The sequence below is a fragment of the Microplitis mediator genome, chromosome 2 (assembly GCF_029852145.1).
Source record: "Microplitis mediator isolate UGA2020A chromosome 2, iyMicMedi2.1, whole genome shotgun sequence".
In the NCBI taxonomy this organism is placed as follows: Eukaryota; Metazoa; Arthropoda; class Insecta; order Hymenoptera; family Braconidae; genus Microplitis; species Microplitis mediator.
In genome coordinates, this window is record NC_079970.1 from 1,310,687 (window position 1) to 1,336,584 (window position 25,898).

Here is a 25,898-nt window from a genome sequence, read left to right on the forward strand (position 1 = left end):
TAACATCGAAATCTACTTGGTAGCTCATACTAAAAACACCGCCAGAATTTTCTGAGCGTAAAACTTGAACATGGCGGCTTGCAGCAACACATCTCAGGAAAAGTGTATTCCAGATTACACTGAAGATAAATATAAAGGCGTGTGCAAAATAAAACAGGAGTAAGTAGAAATTTAAGATAAATAAATAAAATTAATTGTAAAAACTCATCAACCCTCGGATTAAATTTATACCCGCTTGCTCTACTCCATAACCTCAATGATATTGTATTGATCATTTTTTTAAATTGTGTTTTTTAATTATAATTTAACCTGACAGGTTTATCATTGAAGACCACGTGCGAGTATTGGCCGAGACCTGTCTGTCAGAAGAGGACAAACAAAAAATAAATCAGCTGAGCAGTAATGCCGATAATGACACAAGTGTGCCGGCGAATCAGTGCGCCAAGGTGGGATCGGAGGATGACGAAATGATTAACGTGAGTGGGAAGAAAAAAATAATTGAAAATGACAGAGCGGATGAACCTGATGTCAAGCGAATCAAAATAGACGAGCGCCGGGAAAAATTGAAAGGACAGAACAAGGCGCGTCCACCCCCGTTCAAAACTGCGAGGGAACGAAATCTGTGTCCTTGGATAGTAGACCAGGCTGTCGGTGAACCGGACAAAAAATGCCCGTCTCCGAAGTGCACGTTCATGCACGACCGCGAAGCTTATTTGAAAATCAAAGAGCCTGACATTGATGAATTCTGTTACTTGTTCAGTCTAATGGGCCGCTGTCCACGTGGTGCGGCTTGCAGATACGCCTCTCAGCACCTGACCAAAGAAGGTTACAATATCGTTGATAAAGAAAAGTCTGAGGCGTTTATGAAAAAACCCCCGGCGACGAAGAATAAAATTCTACCGGGATTGCAAGAAAAATTACGCAAGCGTAAGTATAATTTCAATGCGGCCGAAAAAATTGTCAAGGCCAATGACGGAAGTGGCCCTAAAAAATTATGCAATGGAGTCACACTAGCAGACAACAGCGGAAATGGAGATAAAGATGAAAATGCTGAAAAAAGGCTTGGTGCTGTTCCGGACCATGACTTGATCAAGCTACGGCCTTGCGAGAAGAAGAAAATCGAGTGGCGAGACAAGATTCTACTGAGTCCTCTTACTACTGTAGGAAATTTACCTTTCAGGAGAATTTGCAAAGAGTATGGAGCAGATATCACTTGTGGAGAAATGGCTTTGGCGCCAAAAATACTTAAAGGCGTCCACGAGGAATGGGCTTTGGTTAAAAGACACGAAACTGAAGACATCTTTGGGGTTCAGATTTGCGGTAACAATCCCGGAGTGCTGACGCGATGCGCTCAGCTGCTGGGTCAAGAAGCTGAAATAGATTACGTTGATCTCAACTTGGGTTGTCCTATTGATTTAATTTACAAACACGGAGGCGGTAGCGGAATGTTAAATCGTGCAAATGTACTCCAGAATGTCGTTAAATCTATCAGTCAAGTTCTTGACATTCCTATGACAATTAAAACACGCATGGGTGTTTACATGGACAAGCCAATTGCTCACAATCTTATGCCGAAATTCCGAGACTGGGGAGCATCAATGGTCACTGTAAGTTTTTTTTTACTTGCTAATTTAATTAAATAATTAATTAATTAATTATTTCAGGTCCACGGAAGATCACGAGAGCAGAGGTACACCAAGTTAGCAGATTGGGATTACATTGAAACGTGCGCTAAAAATGCTGACCCGATTCCTGTCTTCGGTAACGGAGATATTCTGAGTTACGACGATTATCAACGAGTGAGATCCACTTACCCTACAGTACAGGGTATTACTATTGGACGCGGCGCTTTGATAAAGCCGTGGATATTTACTGAGATAAAAGAAAAAAAGATTTATGATATATCTAGTTCTGAGAGGCTGGACATATTGAAGAAATATGCTCACTATGGACTAGAACATTGGGGGTCTGATACCAGAGGTGTTGAGACCACGCGCAGATTTATGTTAGAGTGGATTTCATTTTTACACAGGTATTTTTTTTCTCATTAAAAATTTATAAGTTTACTTGAAGTTATATTAATAATATTAAATGTATATGATTGCAGGTATATACCAGTAGGTATTTTAGAAAAACCACCGCAGAGGATAAATGAGCGGCCGCCTTATTACAAAGGCCGCGATGAACTTGAAACGATGATGGCCAGTTCTAATTGCGCTGATTGGATTAAATTAACGTAAGTAAAAAAAAAATCTATTTTAAATAATTTATTAAAAAAATTTTTATTTTCCAGGGAAATGTTTTTGGGAAAAATACCAGAGGGCTTTCACTTTCTGCCAAAGCACAAAGCCAGTTCATGGAAATAATTAAATACAAAATTTATCTCTATCTCTATTATTATTAAATTAATAATATTTTAATTATTTACTGTGACAATAATTTTCGTATTTTTCAATGCCATTATTTTTATTAATAAAAATTGAACGCGTTTATTTAAAATAAATTTATTGAAACGTTGATACATACGTATATTAAGATTAATAACTCATATTTAGTAGTGAGCGGAAATGTCACCGAGAGTGGATACCGGCCACATGCATTCACATCCGCTGGCGATTTCTTTGGTAAAAGGTTCCCAGCAGCCGTCAGCCCACCGGCGTCTCACCATAAACAGGACGCGGCTTCTCTGGACGCAATGGAACCCTGGATGAGCGCACGTCTGTTTATTTTTTTTCGCGATACTCTGCGGCTCTGTCTCATCAAACAGCGAGTAGCTTTTGCAATAAACCTCGTGATAGTGCGGCGGCTGATACTCGAATTCTTCGTCGGCCAATTGAACTTTTCTGGTCTTGGTTTCGCAAAGATTCCGGTACTCCTATAAATTTAATCAATTACGTTATTAAAATATATGAGTATGACTAAACCATCAAAGACTCACTGGCATTAAATTTCTATCAGTTCTCAATAACTGATCGTCTGGTTGTCTGTCGTCATCATTGTTATTATTGTCATCATCATCATCATTATTATTATTATTATTATTATTATTATTATTATTGTAAATCTCTGGCAAGTATGACAGATCTCTGAAGACAATTGTCGGGAGATGATGCTGTAGATGCGAAGACGCCACGTGATACTGATGATTGGTAGCACCAAGTAGCCGTTGCCCGAGTAGTTCTGTCAGATTAAAGTGTTTGCCAAGGGCGTACTCATGCGACAATACTAGGAAGAGGATAATCTGTAACACGATAATGAATGCTATCATGCATTGGCGGTAAGTAAATGCAATAAAGTTAATTCAATAAAATATATGCGATACATCGGCATCAAGGTCAATATGAAAGTGAATGATCATCACCATAATCACTGCTCTTTTTATTTTTATGTCACATTTTTCGCAATCGTTAATCTCGAGTACTATTTTCAATAATCTTACTGGCGATATTTAAAATCCGATATCAATTTATCGCGATAGGTCTCGTGATTGATAGCCAGCGTAAATAAAAATCAAATTGATACAGATTTAAATACATGAAGCTGAGGATCAAGAAGAAACAGTTTTGATAAAAGTGCAGCAAGAATTTCCCGTGAAAATCAGTATCAGCTAGTTTACAAGGTCAACTCGGTTTTATTTTATTAAGCGAACTACGTCGACGTATTTCACGTCAGTAAATTTATCTCAGCGTAAACGGGCTCTATCAATTTATACTAGACCCCTTTTGACGCGGACATGTATCACCCACGTTGAAATTAAAATTTTTTCCCTCAATAAAATCTTCTCTCTGCTTAAACTCTAAATGCATCTCTGGATTTTCATCTCACAACAAAATAACATTTTTTTCTCCGTCATAAAAATCAGCAAGACGATAATTCCGTTCGTTATCTGATTTATTCCCAATGAATAGACATGCATAAGTAGATATAGATATAGATTAGACTGATTCAAAAAAATCGACTAATTTTTTTTTTCTTCATTATATCGAAAATATTGTTAGAAATGACGAAAAAAAAATACTGTGAAAGTTTAAGCTCTTAATATTAATATTAACAACTGCCGCATCGCGATTTTCTATTTCCCGTTTAAATAACATGGGAAAATTTATTTTTTAAGCTTTGGAATTTTGTAGCTCACGGTGGGACCAATACTTTTGAATGTTCAAGACATATTCTTATGGGAAATTTAATGCTCTACAAAAAAGGTCTCTTATAATTTTTCGATATTTTTATTTCTTCAAAAGTTGTTTGAAGCTGAAGTTAGATTGACGGTAAATTTTTACATTTTTAAAATTTTTTGATGCAACCATCAACTTTATCGGAAAATTGTAGAGAACATTTTTTGTAGAGCATTTTATTTCCTACAACTTATCTCTGAGAAAATTTTCGATATTTCTCATAAGTCGTAAATTATTTGCAATTAACTGAAAATTTAATATAATTAATTTTAAGCAACAAAATTTAGATTATTTAAGAAAATTTTCAGTTAATTGCAAATAACATACGACTTATGAGAAATATCGAAAATTTTCTCTGAGATAAGTTGTAGGACATAAAAAGCTCTACAAAAAATGTCCTCTGAAATTTTCGGATAAAGTTGATGGTTGCGTCAAAAAATTTAAGAAATGTAAAAATTTATCGTCAATCTAATTTTAACTTCGAATTACTTTCGAAGAAATAAAAATATCGAAAAATTATAAGAGACCTTTTTTGTAGAGCATTAAATTTCCCATAAGAATATGTCTTGAACATTCAAAAGTATTGGTCCCACCGTGAGTTACAAAATTCCAAAGCTTAAAAAATAAATTTTCCCATGTTATTTAAACGGGAAATAGAAAATCGCGATGCGGCAGTTGTTAATATTAATATTAAGAGCTCAAACTTTCACAGTATTTTTTTTTCGTCATTTCCAACAATATTTTCGATATAATGAAGAAAAAAAAAATTAGTCGATTTTTTTGAATCAGTCTAATATAGATAATAATTATAAATTTAAATTGAAATCTTGTGAGTTTAAATAAGAGATATTGAGATCACTAGCTCAATGTTATCAATAACTACAGCTGATGGATACAATTAATAAGAATTGGATGACAATAGAGTTGAGGAAACGGTCTGTGCATTGGGCCTTGATTTTTCGTTACAGCTTACTCTGAATGTCATATGAAAATGTGTGTTTTGCTGCAAAGTAACAGACAAGGAGGACTTGTCTCCTTGATTCGAGGACGTATCTCAGTACCGCAAAAGTTGCAGCCGCGTACTATCACCGATCGCGATCGCGGAGAAACGATAAAGATAAAAAGATCATCCGAGAAATATGATCGTTACAAGTGTGTAACGAGAGTGGATGGTGCGCACATGCACGCGTAATTTGTAATATTATATGTGTATATAAAATTGTTAGTATGTACCAGCAAGACAACAAGTAAAGCGAGAGTACGTAGATGCGTGATAGCTAGTTATCCAATTGACAGTGCCCCCGTCTGACATAGTTCAGTCGGTGGCGAACTCAGGATCATCTGACAGCTCCAACCAACTATTGTTTTGTTGTTTGTTTTTTTTATCCCACTGTGTCGTTGTTTTTATATTTTTTTTTCCAGTAATTAATAATCGTCATCAACATTTAATGTTTATTGTAATTCATCATTCTCCAATCACACGCGATTTATTGTGCTGGCAGTGTGGGATTCAAGTTGATTTGAATAGAGTTTACACAGGCGGGAAAAAATTTTGCCGCGTAGTTCAAGCTCTGATATAAAAAAAATATTATTCCTGCCGATTGTTTGTTGACTGGATTTGTTTTTTCTCATTTTTTTTTTTTAAACAGCCTGCATATATCATTTATTTGTGATTATTTGTTTTCATAAAAAATATCGGCGGTTAATTTAAAATACAAACTCAGTTGTGGTTGCACACTTGGAGTGCTCGGAACAAGTGTCTGGTGTTAAATATTATTGAAATTAATATTTATTTAAATTGAAATGTGGATGAAAAATGTTTGAAATGGCTGCTGACCTTTGCAATGAAGTTCTGAGATCACCCAATAGGTATTATTCATTTTATTTATTAATAATAATTACTTGTTATTACATTAAACTTGATACTGGCCTTGAAATAATAATCAATCTTTTGATATGATTATGATTAGCATTGCTGATAGCTCTTGGGATTTATTTTAAATTTTTAAATATCATTGGTTAATATTTTTTAAATTCAAAACTTCCTCATACGATAATAATTTTCCTTTATATCAAGCATTTTAAATTCGTAAACTACCGAGAGCTAATGAGTAATTGACCTGCGACCCTGATGTCAAAGGGAAATTAATTAAGCCCGCTAAATCTAACGTTATCAAATTATCTATTTAAAAAACATACATTGTTTTTTTTTTAATAAAAATTAAATTGTTATTAATTTTAAATAAATGGGTAATGAAATTATTGATGCGCTCAGAAAAATATTAAATAAATATACATATAATATTTATTAATTAAATATATGATGACATCAACAATTGTCTATTTTCAAATGAGCTTCACATCATTGAGCTCCACTTGCTTGCACAAATGTGCTTTAATTCCGGACGTACGCATCATACATGACCGTTAGAGATACAAGAGACAATGCATACTTTATATATATATATATATAATATATATATTAGAGTGTCTCAAAAAATCGATTTTTTTTTTTTTCTTGAAGAACATTGAAAAATCGACAGAGTATCTCTAGACAAAGACTTTGTTAAAATATGAGACCTTAATATTAATATTTAAAGGTGGCGATTCACGATTTTCTATTTTCCATTTAAATGACATGGGAAAAAAAAAATTTTAATTTTGGAATTTTATACCTCGGCGATGGGTTATTGAACAGATAAGTTCAGGATATATTTTTGTAGGAAATTGAACGCTCTACAAAAAAAGTCTCTTATCATTTTTTGATAAATCCATCTGTTCAAAAGTTATTGGAGCTCGAAGTCAAGTTAAAGTAAATTTTGAGATCTTTTTACTTTTTCGGCGAAACTATCGGACTTATCATAAAATGTCATGAGATCTTTCTTGTAGACAATTTTATTTCCTACAAATTATCATTGATAAATTTTTTTCAAATTCTGGATTTTTTTCTAGTTATTTCCATTTTAATGCCAAGCTTCTAAAAAAGTAGTGTTCTGATCGATTTTAAGAGCTTGGCATTAAAATGGAAACAACTAGAAAACAATGCAGAATTTGAAAAAAATTTGTCAATGATAATTTGTAGGAAATAAAATTGTCTACAAAAAAGATCTCGTGACATTTTATGATAAGTCCGATAGTTTCGCCGGAAAAGTAAAAAGATCTCGAAATTTACTCTAACTTGACTTCGAGCTCCAATAACTTTTGAACAGATGGATTTATCAAAAAATGATAAGAGACTTTTTTTGTAGAGCGTTCAATTTCCTACAAAAATATATCCTGAACTTATCTGTTCAATAATCCATCGCCGAGGTATAAAATTCCAAAATTAAAATTTTTTTTTTCCCATGTCATTTAAATGGAAAATAGAAAATCGTGAATCGCCACCTTTAAATATTAATATTAAGGTCTCATATTTTAACAGGGTCTTTGTCTAGAGATACTCTGTCGATTTTTCAATGTTCTTCAAAAAAAAAAAAAGTCGATTTTTTGAGACACTCTAATATATACTCATGTCAATAAAGAAGTCGATTATACAAATTATATAAATAATTTATTGTTTTATTATTAATTTCGAATTAACGATCGACCCTGATGACCTTCCACGTGCCTCTGCCGCCCTTCTGTTGATGAACGTGACGAAAAAACAAACGGATAGAACGGTTTAATAAATTATGTTGTTGATAAGTTTATCAAAGGAAATTAGGAAAAGAAATGTATGTAATTGGTTCCATGATTACGATTATACGTAGGTATGTTTCGTGGAGAACTGGTCATTTAAATTGACAGTGGGCGGTCCGTGTGCTCAGTTATCACGACTGCGATGACTTTTTGTGTGTCATGACAACCGACACACGTAAAGAGACACTCAAATTATCAGTGTTAGTATATATATCTATATATATGGAACGGTATTCAACACATAAAAGCTCGTATAAAGTACCACCGACAAATTAATCTTTTAACCCAAATTTAAACCCCAATCATTGCAAAACCTTCCGACCTACGGCTATTTTGCTCTGTCCTCCTGACATGATTTTTTAAATAAACACAATAATAAGATACTAAATATTTGCTGCCATAAATTATACGTTATCTCATTACTTTTTAGTTATCATTATTGATAATTTAACTGTCATTCAATAATATTTATACGAGATACTCATTTTTGTTAAATGACTTTTTAAATTAAAATATTCGATAACTCTGTCGAGTTGCAACAGCTTTTTTTTTCTCTTAATTATTTTAGCTTCTGGACAAGATTATATCGCGCAGACATTGATGATATGCAAGTAATCTATAACGAGGTACTAAGTTAGTTTTATAAATTTTCTCAGTTAGAAAAAAACTTTCTAATACTTAAAATGTCTTTGTTTTTACTGTCGCGTAAAGTATTTTTTTTCTCAGCAAATATTGAGTTTGAAATAAGAGATAAAAATTTGTGTCAATGTCCGAATTTATATAATTGTTTCATTAACGATAATAATTTACAGATATTTGTATATAAATTTAACATGTGTTTTAAAAATTTTTTAAAAAAATAACGAGCTTTAAATAATAACTGTTCAATTAACACTAAAGATAATCGTCCGGGTCGCTGAGTAAACTCGTGACGAACGTGCGTCAAAAGACGTCACTGAATATTAAATTAATAATTGTGGATTATTATACAATTGTGAGTAAATTGTTTGGCTTATTATTTATCGGAGTAGATTGAGAAAAAGAGCAAGTGAAAAATAAAAGCCTGACAAGAGCAAGAGGGTGCCGAATAAGAGGAGAGAAAGGATAATAATTTATGTGTGTAAAGATGATGTGCGGTGACGGACTTGAAACCGGCATTGAATTATTTTTAGATGAACAGGATGGGATCTACAGCACGATAGCAGCTAAAAATAACTTGTAAGTCCAATCCAGCTCCAATTATTCCATTTATGTATTTAGGTGACAATCGAGTGACTCGCCAATTTAGAAATATTCCACGCGATCAAGAGCAAGGGGAAAGCTCTTATTCTTATTCTTTTATATTAACGTCAATCTCAAACGTTATTATCTACTATTTTTTATTTATTTATTTATATATATATCATTAATAATTATGAAGCAAATACTTTTCCATTTACCCCCAAGACAAAGTCGATATCAAAACTTAATTGTTTGATTAAAAATTACTCTTATAAATAACACGGTATCAGTATTCATACAAATTAATCTTACAATGTGTAATTTTTTACAAAGATTAATTGTTATGAAACCGAACATCATTAAGTTTCCATCAATGAATTTATCAAGTCAGTGGAAAGCTTTTTTATTGAGGAATACATTTTTTTTTTTAATCTTTACACTGTAAAAAGAGCGGTGTTAAAAATGGACTCGTTTTTTTAACTCCGCCCGGTGTAAAAATGAAATTACACCGGTGTAGGAGGAGTAATACACCGGTGTTAAAAATACCGGTGTTAAAGCGGGGTAACCGGAGTAAAAGCGGAGTAATCCCGGTGTAAAAGCGGGGTAAATTGCGTCCGCTTGGAGTATTAACTTTAAAGATAAAACACAAAAAATGTCAGTTCTTTATGAAAATTAATAAAAAATATCATTTATCAACAAGTATAGTGATCGAGTAAGTATAAATATTCACAAAATAAAATATTTTAACACCGGTAAAGAATGTCTACACCGGCGGTGGCGTTATTTTAACACCGGTCTAGAATATTTACACCGGTAGCGGCGTTATTTTCACACCGCTTTCGGGGGTAAATTTAACACCGATAATTTTAACACCTACACCGCTTGGACTTACCCCGGTGATTTTTTACAGTGTACTAAAAGATTATTATGCGTACTGCGAAAAATTGGGAGTGAAGTCGGGTTCTAATTTAATCCGAATTTACTCTGTCACTCAGAGTTGCGGAGTTTTTAAAAATTTACTCCGCAAATGGAGTAAAGGATTTTTTTTCTGGAGTGATCTGGATTTTATTTGAATCCACATTTATTCCGATTCGGAGTTTAAATATGAAAATAAACTCCTTCATAGTGAATGTTACTCTGAAGGAATTAAATAAATAGTCGACCGCTTCGTTTTACTCCGGAATTAATTATTATTATTGTTTTATTTGTTACAGAATTGTAAGCAAAATGCGACACCGTAAAAATGAATTGGTTACTAAGGATTTTGATATTTCAAATTCGGGGTCAGATGAACAGTTAAAGTTTCAAGACACTGGATTTTTTACCAACTTTGTTCTCGGCAAAAATAGGTAATAAATTTAAATTTAAATTATTATCTCTTATACAATATATGCAAATTATGAGTATAAATATTTTTTAATCAATGGCATACTTATTGAAATTACAAACAAGTATAATAATTTATAATTAAACGATCAATTGACGTTAAAATGAGTCATTAATCACGATTATCATATGATGGAAGCAGCAATAAAATACACGTGTAGTAAGGAGTTATAAAAAAAATATTTAAAACAAACAAATATGAAACTTACGGTGAATAAATTCATCATTACAAAATTCTTAATAATAATAATAGTTATTATTATTATATTAAAATTATACCTTCCACAGTTGAACGACAACTGATTCCGCAATTAATTTCCCCGATATTTTATAGGATATGTAACATAGACGGGAATAACTATCAGTAGTAAAAGCTGCGACATATGAGCTTTAAATCCAAACAAATAAATTTACTGATAAGGTAACAGACCCAGTACCCGATCACTCATGTATTTGTATATCTATATTTATTAAATTTTACTAAATATATCTGTACAAATACATGATACTGAAGCCGACGTCTAATAATTTTTGGGTTTTCTTTTAGACGGTAAATTATAAAAAAAAAATAATATGAAAAAATTGCAGCTGTAGTTTTTAAAATTTTCTACATGTGCATATTTTTATTTTTTTGTAATTGATTTGTTGAAAAAAAAATCCGAAAATTTTTAAATGCCTGCTGACTTCAGGATCATTACAAATACATCAAGTGACCGGGTACTAGTTCCCTGATCAGGGACTAGGTCTTTTACCTTAGGATTTACAACAAAATTTTCACACGAGATTTTATTTAATTCAGTAATCTTCCAATTTAAATTTCTTATCGCACGTTAAAAATTATCAAATTAATATATTTAATATTTTTGTTCCCTTGAATGTTGATTTAAAAAATATCAATAGCGAATACAAATAATTAAAAATGAATAAAATAATAAATTTATTAAAAACTCTATCTCAATGATTAAATTCACGTGCTTCTTATTAACACAAACAGATCCATCAGTTTGATAGAACGGCTCTCAAATAAATAATATGTCGTGATGAGATCTCTGTTTGTGTCTTTGACTAGTGTATCGCGTGCCTCTGAAACAACTCGTTGGCTTAGATTCGACACTTTATTTCGTCGCGACGTAATTGACCTCTTGCACTCACCATTTTATTCTTCATTATTATTATAATCATCATACACAATAATAATAACAATTACTCTACAAATATACATCAAAGATATTGTTTTTTTATCATTAATATATTCTTGTTACATCATCCGTTGACAAATAAAAGGGCGGATGAGTTCTTTCTGTTTATCGTCATCATCATCGCCATCAATTATTCGGTGGTGGGTCCAACTAACTGGCGATAATGACCGACACAAACCCACTCACAAAAGAGTCTCGATGTTCTCTCGTTACTGGAGACATAGTAATAAAAATAATAGTAACTGTGATCGGGATTATCGTAGATATTTTAATTCTGATATCAGTCGATTTGTCAAATTTTTACGTCGTGATAAATTACCAAGTAGGTGAGTCTTGTTTCATTTACTCTTTGACTGTAATCCGAGTTATTGTGGCATTTATTGAGTTGCTATTTAAAAGTTCATTAATTTTTTCCAAGTAAACGGGTTATAAATTTAGCTGTTTATTAAACTGTGTCAAAAAAATGAACTTGCAAGTCAAAATATTGTTCAAGATGACAAAAACATCGACCAGAATACGATTTCTTGAAACAAATTGACATTGAAATGCAAATAACTCAAGAGCTTTCAGGAATTTTTGAAACTTTGTTAGAGATAAGTTGTGGGAAATGAAACGATCTACAAAAAAGTTCCTGTAGTATTTTGCGATAAGTCTGATATTTTCGCCGGAAAAGTCAAATAAACTAAAATTTACTGTGAATTCAACTTCGACCTCGAATAACTTTTGAAAAATTAAATTTATCAAAAAATAATGAGACTTTTTTAGTAATGCGTTCAATTTCCAATAAAAATACATCAATTCTTCCGATCCACTGATTCTCTGAGTGATAAAATTCAAAATTTAAAAAAAAATTTTCCCGCGTTTAAATGAGAAATCGGAAATTTCAATGAGACGGTTGCTAATTTTATTACTAAGCGCTCAAACTTTAGCAGTATTTTGTTTTTCGTCATATATTTTTGACACGTTTAGTATATATATTAATACATAAATTTAATACTGAAACATCTGCATCAATTGCAATGGCATGTAGCAATATCTCTATTTGGCAGAGGTGCGCCTGTCCTCGGAAAGTGATTAATCCTCTCAATAGTTTGGCCTTCAGACGTTTCGTACCGGTATTAAACTACTTGCTACACTCTGTTTATGATAAACCTTGCTCCAAACCTGAATCCACTCTCTCGAAAACTTATTTTTTACTTATTTTTATTTCTTGCTCTTTTTTTCTAAATAATTATCTTCCAAACTGATGACTACACAACAAGACTCGGTACCCGACATTCGAAAATATTACAAGAGATCGGTAGCTGATAAAAATAAATAAATATGTAAAAATACAAGAGAAATTGATAGATAATTTAAAAAACAAATAAACGATCTATCGATAGTGATAGTTACTTTTATTTATTTATTTTTTAGCAACAATCTGGTGATGATCGGGTGATAAGACTCAGTGATAGATAAGAGTTTAGTGAACGATATACAGATGGTTTGATAATGACTTATCAATTACGTCATTACTTTAATTGCTAAAGTAATTAAAAAGTGATTAGTCTAATTACTTATTAATTGCAGTAAATAAATTTTTAATTACGCGTAAAAAAAACATTTGAATAAATTAGTGTTTTTTTAAAAATTCATAAATTTAAAATTTTATCTTTTATCTCGTGACAGTAACCAGATATTTATATATTTATACCTACGTAAATATATAAGTATATATATTTATGTTTATCTCAATAGGTTTATTTCTCCCGAGGTAATACCGTCTTGTTCGCCAGGAATCTTCCGCCAGAAATCATTTCGTTCGTCATCAGAAACTGAAGTACCTCAGATACCATCATCACCCGTGTCCCAATCACCAGGTAATCATCATCAGTGCAGTCACATTTCAAGCAAAATTGACTCCTCGACACCCGGTACCATCAATACTCACCACTCTGATAATAATAAAAATTATAAAAATAATAACAACAACAACAATAATAATAATAATAATAATAATATTAATAATAATAATAATAATAAAAATAATACCAGTGCAAATAATAATAAAAATAACAGCAGTGGTACTCGTGGTAGTGGTAGCAACTCCACGTTGAGTGGTGGAGGTGGTTTTCGTAATTGGGGATTGAAAAACACCGGCAAGCATTCACGTCTTACTACGGTCCTGTCAAATAAAATGGCGTCGACGAGCACCACAGCGGTTGTACAGGGCTGGCCAAATACCAAAGACGATTATGAATTAAAAGAGGTTATAGGTAATTATTTATCCCCTATAATAACTTACGTCTTATCACGTTTTATTTTAATCACCCTCTTGCAGGTACATTTTTTTTTATCAACCTCAGGAATTTATTTTAAATTATCTTATGCTGCCAAGTGTCCAATCTCTCAAGTCACTTGTGTTACATAAAATTATTATTTAAACGTTCAACCATCGATTGTTACTCCACTGTAATGCTAAATATTTTATTTTAATTATCAGTTGTCATTATTTTTAATTATTTCAATAGTTTTTTATCTTAACTTTATATAAAAACCGGTTAGAAACTCACTCTAACCTAGACAATTATCAAAATTTAATTTTGTTTGCATTCAGTTGGCTAATTATTTTCCTTACTTTTTATGTCGTGGAATTTTGGCCGTGTCCTGTCAGTATTTTATTCAAAATTATATTGATTTCAATTAAAAATATTTATTTTGTGTATGATTATGACCTGAAGGCTTAAAAAAATTAATTTATTTTGAATAAACATTTAAATTCTTGTAGGAAAAATTTTGTAAAATTAAAAAATTATCTGACGTCTGATACTGAAAGTATCAGGTCTGGGTTTATTTAAAAATATGTATTAATTTTTAAAATTAAATTATAGGTGTTGGTGCAACGGCCGTCGTACATGCAGCATTTTGTATCCCACGTCAAGAAAAGTGTGCGATAAAACGCATTAATTTAGAAAAATGGAATACGAGCATGGACGAGTTGCTCGTAAGTTTATTTTGAAATTTATTATATTTTTAATTTTATTATTATTATAATAATAATAATAATAATAATAGTAGAGTTCAATGTAGCTATAAATAAATAGTTTTATTTAGAGATCGCATATCAATAACAAACATTGAGAAACATTTGAATATTTAAATATATAAATACATGAATGTATTATTTTTAAAACATTTAATCTTTACATACAAAACATCTACATACTTCTATTTGTTATTTCTTACTGATGATGCATTGTCTAAATAAGATGACAGTTGGATGATATATGAGTTATATTTTTTTTTTAATGATAGCTTATCAATAGTAAATAATTGCTGATCATTTTTACAAAGTAGTTTGATAAATGATCAATTAATTTATCATATGATAAATTAATAATTTTTTTTTAAATTATTTTGCAGAAAGAAATCCAGGCGATGTCGTCCTGCAACCACGAAAACGTGGTGACCTATTACACGTCATTTGTCGTAAAAGAGGAACTCTGGTTGGTTTTGCGACTACTTGAAGGCGGCTCGCTTCTGGATATCATAAAACACAAGACCAGGACAACTAATTGTAAACACGGAGTGTTTGACGAGGCCACAATAGCGACAGTACTTCGGGAAGTCCTCAAAGGCCTTGAGTATTTTCACAGTAATGGACAAATACACAGGTAGAGTTATTTATTTAATTAATAGTGATAATTTATCGTCAATTAATGCACAGATTTAATTAATGTCATCATTATTGTTTTTGTCTTTAGGGATATAAAAGCCGGTAATATTTTACTGGGGGAAGACGGGACTGTTCAGATTGCGGATTTCGGTGTCAGCGCCTGGTTAGCAACCGGACGTGATTTGAGCAGACAAAAAGTCCGGCATACTTTTGTCGGTACTCCTTGTTGGATGGCACCGGAAGTCATGGAGCAGGTGAGAGAGGAAAGTTACACTACAATTTTATAGTTTGCACAATTGCAGTGTCGCATGCCTACTTATTATTATTAATAAATAAATGCATTGTATAATTTTTTTTTTAAACTACCGATGATAAAATATTTAATTGTTGGACATTAAATGTTATTATTTAACTTGATTGGTTTAAACGCAATTAACGGCATTGATGCTTAATTTTTTTTAAATGCTAGATAATTGATCAAGTAATTGGAGATTAAAAAAAATTGTACATATGGTTGATTAAATAAAAAAAAAAGATGTTTTAATCGTCGTGTCTATTTATACAGGATCACGGTTACGATTTCAAAGCTGACATATGGTCGCTTGGTATTACTGCGATTGAAATGGCGAGTGGTACTGCTCCTTATCACAAGTATCCGCCAATGAAAGTGCTTATGCTGACGCTACAAAATGACCCGCCGACGTTGGACACCGCTGCTGATGAGAAAGATCAATACAAAGCTTATGGCAAAACATTTCGCAAGATGATCGTTGATTGTTTGCAGAAAGATCCTACTAGGAGGTAAATTTTCAAGTTAAAATTTTATTTAAATAAATTTTTAATCAAACAATTTAATTGCAGGCCGTCTGCAACAGAACTGCTGAAGCACCCATTCTTCAAAAAAGCTAAAGATAAAAAGTACTTGCAGCAAACACTTGTTGCCATTGGTCCCAGCCTTGAGACTCGTGTACAAAAGGTATTTTATTTGTTATTCTCTTACTATAAATCAATACTTATGAGTGTTTATGTAAAACATATTATTTATGAGGATTAATATTTAAATAGGCGTCTAAACGACAACCGGGAACGTCTGGTCGTTTGCACAGAACGGTGACAGGCGAGTGGGTATGGTCGTCAGAGGAAGAGGACAGCGGGGCATCAAGTGGCGACGAGGGTAAAGAAACCTTACCTGTTAATACTATTGACAACGTTAGCAGTGAAGAAGAGGCTGCTGACCAAGAAGATTCTGAGGGTCAAGTACGAGCAGCCATGAGTCGCGTTGCTATTCAGTCGGCCGAACAAAATATTCCCATCAATCTTGTTCTCAGATTACGGTAATTATTCACAGTCTATATTACATACATTAAAAGCGACGTGTATGTAAATATTTTAAATATTTTTCAGACGTCCTGACACCCAATTTGACCTAGAAGAATTTAATCCTTTCCTGCTTCCTTATAACCAACAGTCATTATTTTTATTCTATTCTAATTTAGCTAATGCGTAGACTTTAATAAATTTATTTTTTATAGGAATCAAAAGCGCGAATTAAACGACATAAGATTTGAATTTGCTGTTGGTGTTGACTCTGCAGAAGGTATTGCTGCTGAATTAGTCGGAGCTGGTCTAGTCGATGGTAAAGACATAGTTGTGATAGCAGCTAATTTACAGAAACTTATTGACAGCGCTGGACAACTACGTACAGTAACATTTTCATTGGTAATTATTTTATAATAACAGTAACAGTAATTTATAATTTATAAATAAATACCGTAGCTAATAATTGTAATTATTTAATTACAGAATTCTGGTCATGCTCCCAATGAAATTCCTGATGATAAAGCATTGATCGGATTTGCTCAGATTTCAATAACAGATTAGGTCAATTATTATTTAACATTTATTGATTATTATTTTAAAAATATTCTGATAACTCAGGATACCGTTTTACGCGCTAGCAATCATTGATACAAAATTAAACTTTTATTTTTACCAATTAAATATATAAATAAATATAAAAAAAAATTCTAATGAAAATGGGAATCGAGAGAGATGAAAAATAAATATTAATAATGATTATAAAGCGTTTAAATATTAAAGACTCAATTACTGTTGGTAATTAAATAAAATAAATAAAAACTGCTCAGATGTACTAAACATCGTCGCCAGTGTTTTTAAATATTTAAATATGCGTCGACGCATATAATAAATTATCAATAAATTATAATATAGTATACGGATAAATTGTAAATGGATTTAAAAGGTGGTCCGATAAATGGTACATTATTATTTCGCATTTGCAAAGTTTAAATTTATATTATTTATTCACACAGTGGAGTAAATAATAGTATTTAATCTAATTAATTTTAAAAACATTTATATTGTATGTTAATTTATGTAAATACTAGACATTTATTTCTGATAATCATTCTCTGGATTTATTTTTAAAATTATAGCGAGGCATTATGAATTTAAATAACAACACAAAAATAATATTTATTATTATTTAATAAAGATAAGTTTATTATTAATTTTTAACGGCGTCGCCTTTTGATGTTGGTCATATATTTTAAAATGTTTAATTTCAAACTAAAATAATTTCAAGCGCGAAATAATTATAAAATATAAATAATTAAATAACAAAAGTATATTTCACGCTTAAATGCCTTAGCATTTAGATAAAAAATCACGAGAGTACTAAAATTAAATAAATTCTTTTGTACTTAAAAAAAAAAAATATAAAATCTAGATATTAAAAAATAATAATAAATAAAGTTTAATAAATAAAATTAGCGTAACTTCACGGCTTGTAGAAGTTTAAATAATTCCGACTAATTTTTACACTCGGCTTTCATGTATTTAAGAAACGAGACACTAAGAAAAATATTTAAAACTTAGACTTAGATCTGGGCCTCAACAATTATAATTATAGATTATTATAATAAATAATTGTAATTTAATTATTATCAATTGCGATATATTTTGGCTTATAAACAAAACAATAGAAAAAAACAATTTAATATTATCTTGAGTTTTTATTTAATTTTTTTCATTTTAATTAACAAATCAACCATTCATTATTTTATCAGAAAATACTTTTTTTTTTTGGGTGAGTGACATTTAATTGAATCATTAAATATTTATTATTTCAATCATTTAATTAGTAATTAGAGATTTTTTAATTATTTTATAAGAAATATAAATTTTAATATAATAATTAAATATTCATTAGATGTTCTGAGACAACGAGATAAATCGTTTAAATAATTAATTAACAGAGTAATTAACAATTGTTTATTTGCGATGTTGAAAGTAACAGACGTTAAAAAATTTTGTTTAATTTCGATAAAAAAAAAATTGACAGGAAAAAATTTAAATTGCGAGCGAAGAATTTGAAAAAATTTTTAAATTTTTTTGATGCTAATTAACTTGGTAATTAAAATTACTAAATTTTTCAGTTGTCGGGTACTTTCAGCATCGCGTTTATTTACACCAAATGCGCGGCATAATTAAATCAAAATTGCAATAAGTTTATTACTACTCATATAATTAATAAATATTCTAGCGATAAATATAAAAGGGCACTATATCATTAGCATTTAAAAGTCATGTAAAAAAAGATAAAGTTTTAAAAAAAAATTCAATTAAAATAAAAGTACGTTGCGGTAATGTGCCTTATTACGATACAATACTGCTAATTAGTATTTTAAATAAACTTTAGTTTTCTTAGATTCAAATTTCATAACTGAAAATTGTCGTTCCTATGAATTCGCAAGTGATTAATATGTCAATAAAAAATTTTTAAATCTATTAATCGCATCATACAGCCGTGCCAAATAAATTAGCTTGATATTTAGCAAAATTATATTTGAAATTAAAAAAAAAAAAAACAAACGTATTTGATTGATTGATGTATCGGTTCTAATTGCTTACATTGACTTTTCAAATTAACAAATATATATTATTGTAGTACTTAATATGTTGCGACATGAAAAATTATTCTTTTTATATATATATAATATAATTATTATTACAATATAATATATGAAAGGAATCATTTATCAATACCAATGCTTTCTTATTAACATATGTTATTCTCTTTCACTTCTGTATACATTGATTGATAAAATTTTTTGTATACATATCAAAATTTTAACCAAAAAAAAAACTGCTTTCTTTTCATAATTTTTTGAATATTCTTATTACAAATTCCTCTTTTTAAAATTTTCCTGGCAGGACAAATTATTGAGTCTTTAGTTTCCTTGAAAATTCATTAAATTTTTGTTCTACAGCAAGATGATTCTGGACATGCTTCAAAATTTTCAAATGTTTTTATTCTATTCAGCTAAACTGCTGAAAGAAGTTTACAAATGGCAAATTTAAAGCCGTAAGATGGACGGTTGCGTCTGAGGGTCCACCTAAAATTTACAAGTCCAACCCTGGCGGTTTTGAATCACCCTGGAAACATCCTGGGAGTGGAAACACGGTGGATCCAGGGTGGTTACACGGTGGGTTTGTGCCATTTTATCACCCTGATTCAATGGTGATTACACGGTGTTTCCACGATGGTTACACGGTGTACCCACCCTGATTCCATGGTGATTACGCGGTGTACGTGGAATCAGGGTGGTTACACCGTGTAACCACCGTGAATCCACCGTGATTCCAAGGTGTTTCCAGGGTGACTCAAAACCGCCAGGGAATGATATTCATGCTTGTAAACTTTGACTCAGTAATCACTAGTCTATCGGTCATCTATTAGTCATCTCGATGGAAAGTATGTCGAAAATCTGTAGAAAGTGTCTGGAAAATTTGTCAAAAACACTAATTTCACATGATAAAAAATTTCATTTAATAATAATGTAATTTTTTTATGATACTAAAGTTAGCCGACATCTAACAATTTTTGAATTTTTTTAAAAAATGATAAATTATAAAGAAAAAAATATTTTAAAAATTGCACCTCTAAATTTTTTAATTTTCTACATGTGCATATTTTTCTTTTTTTTTTTTTTGCAACTGATTTGCTGAAAAAAAAAATCCAAAAATTACTAATTGTCTGCTAACTTCAGGATCATAATTTTTTTATTTATCTTTAGTAAAATTTGACAGGTGTCAAACTTGAGATGACAACCAAGAATTTACCAATGATTCTAAAAATAATTACCAATGACATTAACTTTTAATAAAATAATTGCTGCAACAAAAATCTATAACTGCATGCAAGTTCAATCGTCGTTTAAATTAATTCTCTCATCAAACAATATGACAAAATGAATTTTCAAATTCAAATTTTCCCGCGAGAAACTAAAAAAAATAAACTCGCAACGTCACCTGTCTCCTATCAAACCAAGCAAATGAATCGCAAAATAATATCAGTTTTTCCTTTTCTTATTTACTATTTTTTTGATATCCAGCTGATGTCATATATAAACATACCGTGCACCTGAGCAGCACACAAATAAAACTAGAAAAATCGTCTTGTGTTCTTAGTGCGCAGTATCTTGCAAGCGAGTGTCAGGAACAAGGGCTCCGTACTTAGTTTAAATAAACTGGCTCTCATCAGAAGGTAAAATTAACATCGTGAAAGTATTTCTTTGGGAACCAGGGTTTGCCCGTTGTTGGGCTCTCCCGGCCCGAGATCATCCAGACATGTCGATTAGATTAATCGCACAACGTCTGATACAAGATGGTCGTGTTATTCTACGATCGCTTCGCAATAACGACCGATTATATTCAAACACTCATGCTAAAAGTCACTTCGACAAGATACACGTTCTTCCAGTAGGTAAGTCATCATCATCATCATCACTGTCATTGTCATCATCAATCAACTATAATTATCATACCCAACGACCTTAATTATTCTTCAATACCACTTGTCATTATGTCATATTTAATTATAAATATTTAAAAAAAAAACTCATACTTTTTATGACGTAGGCAAACCCCTGGGCCCATCGCCTCAGGGCAGCAGCAATGTCACCCATGTCAGAACCCATCTCGGTTACCTGGGAGCTCAAGCAAGACGCATATTCGTAGATAATATTTTAAGACGAGTCACCAACAGCTTAGCTGGTGATTTACGCAGAAAAGCTGCCAGTCGTCATTTATTCGGTGACTCTGCTCCATTTTTTGCCCTAGTTGGCGTTTCCTTGGCATCGGGAACTGGAATCTTGACCAAAGACGAAGAATTGGAAGGTGTCTGCTGGGAAATACGAGTAATTTTAAAAATAAACTTTTTTTTTAAAACCAAATAAATAATTTGATACCTGGTTATTTAAATTTTTAGGAAGCAGTATCGAAATTGCAGTGGATGAAACCGCAAAATGATAAAAATTACGAATCAAGTGACGTGGAGAAACCGTCAACGACAACGAGTCTTCAAGACTTTGTCTTTGGACCAGCGATAGCCAAAGGATGTTCTGCAGTTGTCTACGCAGCGCGATTCAGAGAAGATGCGCCGGTAAGTCAAGTTGGAGATGGTCCAATTATCAAAGACGACGATGATGATTTATCAAGTTTTCCATTGGCCATAAAAATGATGTTTAATTACGACGCGGAGTCTAATTCCATGGCTATTTTGCGCGCAATGTACCGCGAGACCGTACCCGCCAGGAAGTACGACCGCGGGGAATTGACCGATTGGGAGCAGAGAATGGCCGATAGCAAGCGCGTTCTTCCACCACATCCTAACATCGTTGCAATGTATCACGTCTTCGCTGATAGAATTCCTTACTTACCTGGTTCATGGCAATTGTACCCTGATGCTTTGCCAGCTCGTATCAATCCCGAAGGTTCTGGCAGGAACATGAGTTTATTTTTGCTCATGAAAAGGTTCAGTAAAATCATTACCTCTGGTTTAATTTCCACAAATAAATCAATAAATCATTAAATATTTATTTGCAGGTACGACGTTACCCTAAAAGAATACAAGATGGACCATCCAGCAAACATTCAAGAGTCCATTCTGCTGTTCGCTCAATTACTAGAAGGCATCGCTCACATCAACGCCCACGGAATCGCTCATAGGTATCATTGATGAATAAATAAATTATTTTCTGCATGTAAAATAAGTTGATGGTCTGCTAAATGAAGGAGTTTACACTTACAGAGACCTGAAGAGTGACAATATTCTGCTGGACATATCCGAGGAGACTGACAACTGTCCGTCACTGGTAATCACTGACTTTGGGTCATGTCTCGCGGATAAACATCACGGTCTCTATCTTCCATTCAACTCTCACGACGTTGACAAGGGAGGAAACACAGCACTCATGGCTCCAGAAGTTGTGACAGCTGAGCCTGGTCCCTTCACCAGCATAAATTATACGAAAGCGGATCTATGGACTGCCGGCACGATAGCTTATGAAATATTTGGTCTAGCTAATCCATTTTACGGCGACAAGACTAGAGCTGCTGAATTAAAAAATTACACTTACGCGGACAGCGAGCTCCCAGATCTACCGGAAACTGTTCCCAGTGTAATTGCTGCGCTTATTAAAAATATATTGAGTCGTAATGTTTACCAGGTAATAAATATTGATAGTGATTAATTAATTATTATTATTATTATGATTATTTTTTTTTGCCTGCACAGCGAATGAGCGCAGAAATGGCGGCGACTATAATGCAGTTGTACTTATGGGCACCCAGTGCATGGTTAAGAAAACGCAATAAATTACCATCGAGCAATGAAATTCTACAGTGGCTGCTTTGCTTGACGACCAAAGTCCTGTGCGAAGGCCGCGAAATAGAAATATTGAATGCGATGCCCTCGGCAAGCACAGACCAAAAAGTTGAGAAGAAAAATTACCGCAGAATGATATCGACTCGTCTGAGTGGAAGACGTACCATGCCAGAGTACCAGTTGATTGCCAGTTTCCTTGGTCGGGTCAGTTTATTTAACGTCCGCCAAGGATTGCAGTGGATTGAGCGGAACACGAATTCAAACAAATAATTTAACTTCGTTGTAACAATTATTTAAAATTTTCAGATTTAATTTTTAAATGTTTATATTTATTTATTTGTTAATTCACAATTTTTTAAAAATTGGCTACTTGTTACGAGATGATTTGATGTTATAGGAGATATTGTATAGTAAAAAAAAAATATTGTTAATTTGTCAGATGTTTGATTTTCAATCCAACTGATGAAAGTATTTTGTACAGGACTGGGAATGTTTATTGAATATAAATAATGAGTATTTAAATTTGAAAAAAAAATCAGTAATTGGAAATGAATAATGTAAATAATTTTTAAGGAAATAAATATTATTTCTTAATTAGTAAATTTATTTTTACTAGAGGCTCAATTACGATTATTGTAATTTATGCTGATGAATCTCGAGGTTCTGGTGGTTTGCCGCATATCGGCAGCAATTTTAATTCAACGATTTAATTTAAAAAGAGAAGAAAACTTAAAATATGCACTTGTAGAAAATTCAAAAATTATACCTTCAGTTTTTTAAAATATTTTTTTTTAAATTTATCGTTTTTAAAAAATTGAAAAAATTATTAATCAGCTAATTTCAGTATCATGAAATGTTAACAAAAATGAATCAGCCAATGATCCTTGTTGACGGTAATTTTGGACCGTCAAAAAATTTTTAGTCACAAATTAACGTTTAATCAAGAATTTTGTCAGTCACAATCAGCTAGTTGATTGGACGGAATCTTTTTTTGTAAATGATTTAAAAATTTTTTTTTCCCGCCATATTCTTATCTCGTGGTATTTTTTAAATAATTGCGGTTTAAAAATTTGAATTTTTACAAAAGTTATAAAGGCGTATGTGAGATGTCACCACGATTGTGACAGTCTGTCATTTTATGAACGGGGCGCTGACATCTTGTGACCATGACGTGGTCAACTTCCCTGGTGGAAATTTTTCGAAATTTTCTCTGAAAAATTCAGTTCTAAAGTTCTAAAGACTTTTTCAGAGTTATTCAAAGAAAAGTCCGAAAAATTTCCACCAGGGTTCACATCTATGGAGGGTAGAGGTACAACTACCCTCCATACTACTCTCAGTTCTTCTAGTTCCTGCCATCTTATCGTTGATACGTAGTAAAACTAAATATCTAGCTCTTCTACCACGTGTTTCTTTGAAAAAAATAATCAAGGAAAAATTGTGTTAGTATAAAAAGTGTTGAGTTTAAAAATGCCACTACAAAAAATAGAACGAAACGTTCATAAATCATATCATACATGGGTACTTGAAAATATAAGTGAAATATTCTCAAAAGTAGATCGGTCCAATTTTCCAAAGTTTTCTTTTCATAAGACTCACTCCTTTTCTACAGAATTTCAAGGTCATGCCGTTGACTGGTACGTCACATTGAAATTTGGTAATGATGAATTGAAGTGTGGATTCATGATAGAATTCAACGTTGTTAAAGGATTTGAACCTAAGAATCATGTCACCTGTAATTTTTACCTGGTCGACGCCGACAAAAATAAGTTTTTTCTTGGACGAAAGAACCGGAAACTTGATCACTCTACGAATTTTTATTCTCCTTTAATGGGTTCGAGCGCTTTCACTCATTGCTGCGGCTTACCAAACACAATAGATAAATTATTACCAAACGATGCCATGACACTGGAGATCGAACTCATAACTTACTTGGATGATGATCCTATATTTCTTTACGAGGATATGATTTATGACTATGAACGAGATCTCAATTTATCAGATGATTTCTTGAAGTTATATAAATTTCAAGATGATGGTGATGTTATGATTTATGTGCAGGATGTTAAATTTCCAGTATACAAAAGAGTATTGAAAGCACGGTGTCCTAAATTATATGAAATGGTTGATTATCATCAACAAATGTCTGATGGCAATGATAACCAAGTAGCTCTTAGGGACATAGAGCCAGAGATATTTAAAAGAGTTTTAGAATTTATCTACACTGGGAAAGTTGAGGACTTGGATGATCATGCAGAAGATGTGCTAAAAGCTGCGTCACAATTAAAATTAAAAAGACTGATAAAATTGTGTGAATTCTCCATCATGGAGCACTATCTTACCTACGAAAATTCTTATGAGGTTGAAAAATTGGCTAATAGTTTTGGTGCCACTCGATTAAGCATGAACGCCTATATCTTCCGAGAAAATACACGCTCCCAAAAAGAGGCCAAACAACGTTATTTAGAAAAGGGTATACTTTTTTTTTTTTTTAATTATACTGAAATTTATATTTTTTTAAATATTCGAAATTTTTAATTTCAATAATTAAATCACTTTTTTTTTTTTAGGTAAACAGGCGGGAAATATGATTGTAGTAGAATAGATTGTCTTTGCATCACTAGATTGCAATCTATTTATTCATCGCGGCAAGATTTTTCTTCATAAAATTTAATATTTGATAAATAAATTTGTTTTTGGTACTGAAATCCAGGTTGCATTTTCCCACTTTTGTTAAAACTTCCAATAAGAAGCTTAAGGATTTCCTTTATTCAAATTTACAATTCAAATTTCTATTTAATATGTACAAAGAATTTTAATTTCAGTCTTTAATCGATGTAAAGTATAAAATTTGTAATTTTTCATTAAACAGGAAGTTGTAAAAATATATGAAA

General features: G+C 31.8%; 5 protein-coding genes across 10 annotated transcripts; 4 read left to right on the plus strand and 1 right to left on the minus strand.

Moving 5' to 3' along the window:
* Positions 1-10: 10 nt before the first annotated feature.
* LOC130678497 (tRNA-dihydrouridine(47) synthase [NAD(P)(+)]-like) lies at positions 11-2,492 on the plus strand. Its single transcript, XM_057485742.1, has 5 exons — positions 11-159; positions 317-1,607; positions 1,665-2,032; positions 2,108-2,236; positions 2,294-2,492. The coding sequence occupies exons 1-5, from the start codon at positions 71-73 to the stop codon at positions 2,364-2,366; spliced, it is 1,950 nt and encodes a 649-aa protein (XP_057341725.1). The 5' UTR covers positions 11-70; the 3' UTR covers positions 2,367-2,492.
* Positions 2,419-11,088, minus strand: LOC130678499 (ELMO domain-containing protein F). Of its 3 annotated transcripts, none has more exons than XM_057485745.1 (3): positions 10,670-11,088; positions 2,939-3,241; positions 2,419-2,875 (listed from the first exon to the last, which is right to left on the minus strand). In XM_057485745.1, the coding sequence occupies exons 1-3, from the start codon at positions 10,685-10,687 to the stop codon at positions 2,552-2,554; spliced, it is 645 nt and encodes a 214-aa protein (XP_057341728.1). In that variant the 5' UTR covers positions 10,688-11,088; the 3' UTR covers positions 2,419-2,551. The 3 variants fall into 3 exon arrangements, with proteins under 3 accessions (XP_057341728.1, XP_057341729.1, XP_057341727.1); XM_057485746.1 differs by lacking the exon at positions 10,670-11,088 and adding an exon at positions 3,362-3,914; XM_057485744.1 differs by lacking the exon at positions 10,670-11,088 and having other exon boundaries at positions 2,939-3,268.
* Positions 3,147-18,054, plus strand: LOC130678495 (serine/threonine-protein kinase OSR1). Of its 4 annotated transcripts, none has more exons than XM_057485741.1 (11): positions 3,147-3,277; positions 10,289-10,423; positions 13,400-13,917; positions 14,533-14,645; positions 15,065-15,315; positions 15,406-15,578; positions 15,881-16,118; positions 16,179-16,293; positions 16,383-16,651; positions 16,850-17,036; positions 17,121-18,054. In XM_057485741.1, the coding sequence occupies exons 1-11, from the start codon at positions 3,255-3,257 to the stop codon at positions 17,196-17,198; spliced, it is 2,100 nt and encodes a 699-aa protein (XP_057341724.1). In that variant the 5' UTR covers positions 3,147-3,254; the 3' UTR covers positions 17,199-18,054. The 4 variants fall into 4 exon arrangements, with proteins under 4 accessions (XP_057341724.1, XP_057341723.1, XP_057341721.1 ...); XM_057485740.1 differs by lacking the exon at positions 3,147-3,277 and adding an exon at positions 5,452-6,044; XM_057485738.1 differs by lacking the exons at positions 3,147-3,277; positions 10,289-10,423 and adding an exon at positions 11,635-11,985.
* A 2,681-nt stretch (positions 18,055-20,735) lies between these two features.
* Positions 20,736-23,613, plus strand: LOC130663321 (serine/threonine-protein kinase Pink1, mitochondrial). Its single transcript, XM_057462468.1, has 6 exons — positions 20,736-21,105; positions 21,261-21,538; positions 21,610-22,154; positions 22,227-22,349; positions 22,432-22,849; positions 22,918-23,613. Exons 1-6 carry the CDS (start codon positions 20,970-20,972, stop codon positions 23,275-23,277), a joined length of 1,860 nt encoding a protein of 619 aa, XP_057318451.1. The 5' UTR covers positions 20,736-20,969; the 3' UTR covers positions 23,278-23,613.
* Positions 23,614-24,226: 613 nt separating this feature from the next.
* LOC130663322 (speckle-type POZ protein B-like) lies at positions 24,227-25,898 on the plus strand. Its single transcript, XM_057462470.1, has 2 exons — positions 24,227-25,477; positions 25,575-25,898. The coding sequence occupies exons 1-2, from the start codon at positions 24,475-24,477 to the stop codon at positions 25,607-25,609; spliced, it is 1,038 nt and encodes a 345-aa protein (XP_057318453.1). The 5' UTR covers positions 24,227-24,474; the 3' UTR covers positions 25,610-25,898.